General features: G+C 40.6%; 1 protein-coding gene across 1 annotated transcript; it reads right to left on the minus strand.

Moving 5' to 3' along the window:
- Nucleotides 1-1,255: 1,255 nt before the first annotated feature.
- Nucleotides 1,256-2,054, minus strand: LOC122687508 (40S ribosomal protein S6-like). Its single transcript, XM_043893037.1, has one exon. It carries the CDS (start codon nt 2,005-2,007, stop codon nt 1,258-1,260), a length of 750 nt encoding a protein of 249 aa, XP_043748972.1. The 5' UTR covers nt 2,008-2,054; the 3' UTR covers nt 1,256-1,257.
- Between the last annotated feature and the right edge of the window lie 843 nt (nt 2,055-2,897).

The raw sequence follows: 2,897 nt of genomic DNA on the forward strand, positions 1-2,897 counted from the left end.
AAATGCACTTTTAATTTGGTCCAAAAGATTCTTCCATACACAAGTGGTATCATCTCTACTTTATCAGAAGGAGTTTGTACCTTTCTCTTGCTCTTGAGAAATCCAATTTGCTGTTCCACTGAGAGAAAAGATGTCAGGTGCATGTGTGGATAAGGTGGTCATAAACAAGTCTACATTCAGCACACACAATCTAACCCTGTTAGAAGCCATCAGTTAGGGTATTTTCAGGGGGATTGAAGTTTGTTATGGGAGAACAAAGAAGCAAAAGTCATACTACATAATAAAAATGGAAATCAGTTTAAACTCTCAGTTCCATTTCCAGAGCCAATGAACATAAAGTTCATGTTCTGCACATCTGTTTGCTGGGATGGATCTGTAGTTATGTTAGGGTAAACTAAAATAAACCCCAAGTAGGTTTCTAGGGTCATCCTCAAAGCTGAAAACATATATCTCGGTCTCTCTGTGGGCAGATTTAGGGCCATACCACTTGGGGTTTTTGCAAAGGCAGTGATTTCCTCATTTTTACAGGAACTATAAAATTACAGTCTTTTCCCATTATATTTTCCCTTTTAAGCTTGGCAAGCAAGCTGTACTGATCTGGTGCCAATATTACATCCATGAGATACTTAAGGCCAAATGTCTGTATTTTAGAGAATTTAATTATAAGGAAAAGAAGAGTTTATATAAAGCCTACTACTGATAGAAATGTTTTCATTCAATATATTGTCATCCAATTGTGAACCAAAGCAGCCTTTGTTTTTTTGTTGTTTTTTTTCCCTGAACCATTTTGCTGCTGTGTTTATAGCCTGGTACTGCAGTGCTGGGCTAGCAAGGGAGACGACAAAAGACGTGACCAGACACAAAGGTGATAAAGGCTTGTCTCATTTCAATGTTCAACCAAGGTGGAATGCAAATAGCAAGCAGTGCATGACAAAAAGTAAATTAGATCTTTAAAATCCTGCTTTTAATAATCTGAGATGATATTGGCAGCTCAGGTAAGGCTTTTCTACAGAGTATAGGGTTGCTAACTCAGTTAAATAGCCTTAAAACCCAGATACAGAGTAGTATAATTTTGTCCCTTCAATATAAATGACATTTCTTCCTTTTCTGTGCTGTCTTTTAAACATAGGAACACATCCACACCTGTGATTTTCTGATGGCTTCTCATTCTTTTTTTTTTTTTTTTTTTTTTTTTTTTTTTTTTTTTTTTTTTTTTTTTGATGTCTGATCTTATTTATTTGTTACTCTTAGAACATCTCATTTTTGACTGGACTCAGACTTAGAAGTAGAAGCTCTCAGAGAGGACAGCCTCCGTCTCTTGGCAATCTGTTCCTGCCGTTTTTCTTTGGCCTCCTTCATTCTCTTGGCCAAAAGTTTAGCATATTCTGCAGCCTCTTCTTTGTTTTTCTTAGTACGCTGTTTCTTCAGAGCAATACGCCGGCGTTTGTGTTGCAGAACTCGTGGAGTCACGAGACGCTGAATCTTGGGTGCTTTAGTCCTAGGTTTCTTACCTTCTTTGTTTAGGGGCTTTCGCACAACATACTGGCGGACGTCATCTTCTTTAGAGAGATTGAAAAGTTTGCGGATTCTGCTAGCTCTTTTGGGACCCAGGCGACGAGGCACTGTAGTATCAGTGAGTCCAGGAATATCCTTCTCCCCTTTTTTCACAATGACCAAGTTGAGAACACTCAGATTGGCATCCACAATGCAACCCCATACAGATTTGCGCTTTCTCTCTCCAGTCCTCCTTGGTCTGTAACAGGAATGCCCCTTACTCAGTAGCAGGCGAACTCGGCCATGGGTCAAGACACCCTGCTTCATGGGGAAACCCTGCTTATCGTTCCCGCCACTGATTCGGACCACATAACCCTTCCATTCTTCACCCAGAGCGTCAGCAGCAACTTCTGTGGCCATACGCTTCTCGTAGAAGGTACGAAGTTTTCGTTCATCGTCCACTTCAATGAGCTTCTGGCAGCCAGTGGCCGGGAAAGAGATGTTCAGCTTCATTCTGAAGTGGCCGACAGCCTCCGAGGCGCCACGAAAAAGAGCGGCTTCTCATTCTTAAATTGTTTAATTATATACTTGCCTAGCAAATGTTTCTAATATCTGCTATGATAGCACACTGACCTGGTACTAGAAGTTCAAAGGTCAGCATGATACTAAGCATCCTTTCTGAGAGATCACAGGTTGCCTAGCGGAGTCCTACACAGAGACAGACAAACCGGTACAACTCAACAACATACACTAACACACAGGTTCGATCCTGCGCTTATTGCAGCACCAGAAAGGGAGCAACTAGTTCTCAAAGGGAGTGACTGGTTTTGCCTCTCTGAACTAAAGAGTGTGTCCAAAAACATGCACACAAAAAATGCAAAGTCCTGTGTTGATAAAGTCCATTCAAATTTGCATCAATTTTGTTAATTTCAAAATGTCATAATACCTTCAAGAAGAGTGGAAGTAGCTCTTTGCTCTCACTGGAGTTGAGATCAACAGATCCTTCCGACTAGCAGTGAAATATACATGGAGGTTGACTCATGGTTGAATTTTGATCCAGCCTTGGGTCACCTGAATGTTGATAGTTTCAGCATTCTAATGTCAGAATTTGCATAATACTCCATTAGAGGACTCCTTTTGTGTTGATTAAATGATACAACTTGTAGAAGTGTAGGGTACTTGAGAGACCCTTGCAAATTGACTTATTTGTGAATGGAGTTGATGTCTACAGGTTTTGAAATCAGGTAACATTGGTTTCTGAATCTCTCACGCTAATTAGCTAAATGAGCCTGGACAAGTTAACCAACTGCTCTGAATAGCACTGTTTTTATCTGTCAGATGAACACCCTGGGGCTGAGTAGCACTGTTGGGAAGATTGGAAATCCTGAACTGAAGATCAGGCT

Source organism: Cervus elaphus, chromosome 31 (genome assembly GCF_910594005.1).
Source record: "Cervus elaphus chromosome 31, mCerEla1.1, whole genome shotgun sequence".
Classification (NCBI taxonomy): domain Eukaryota; kingdom Metazoa; phylum Chordata; class Mammalia; order Artiodactyla; family Cervidae; genus Cervus; species Cervus elaphus.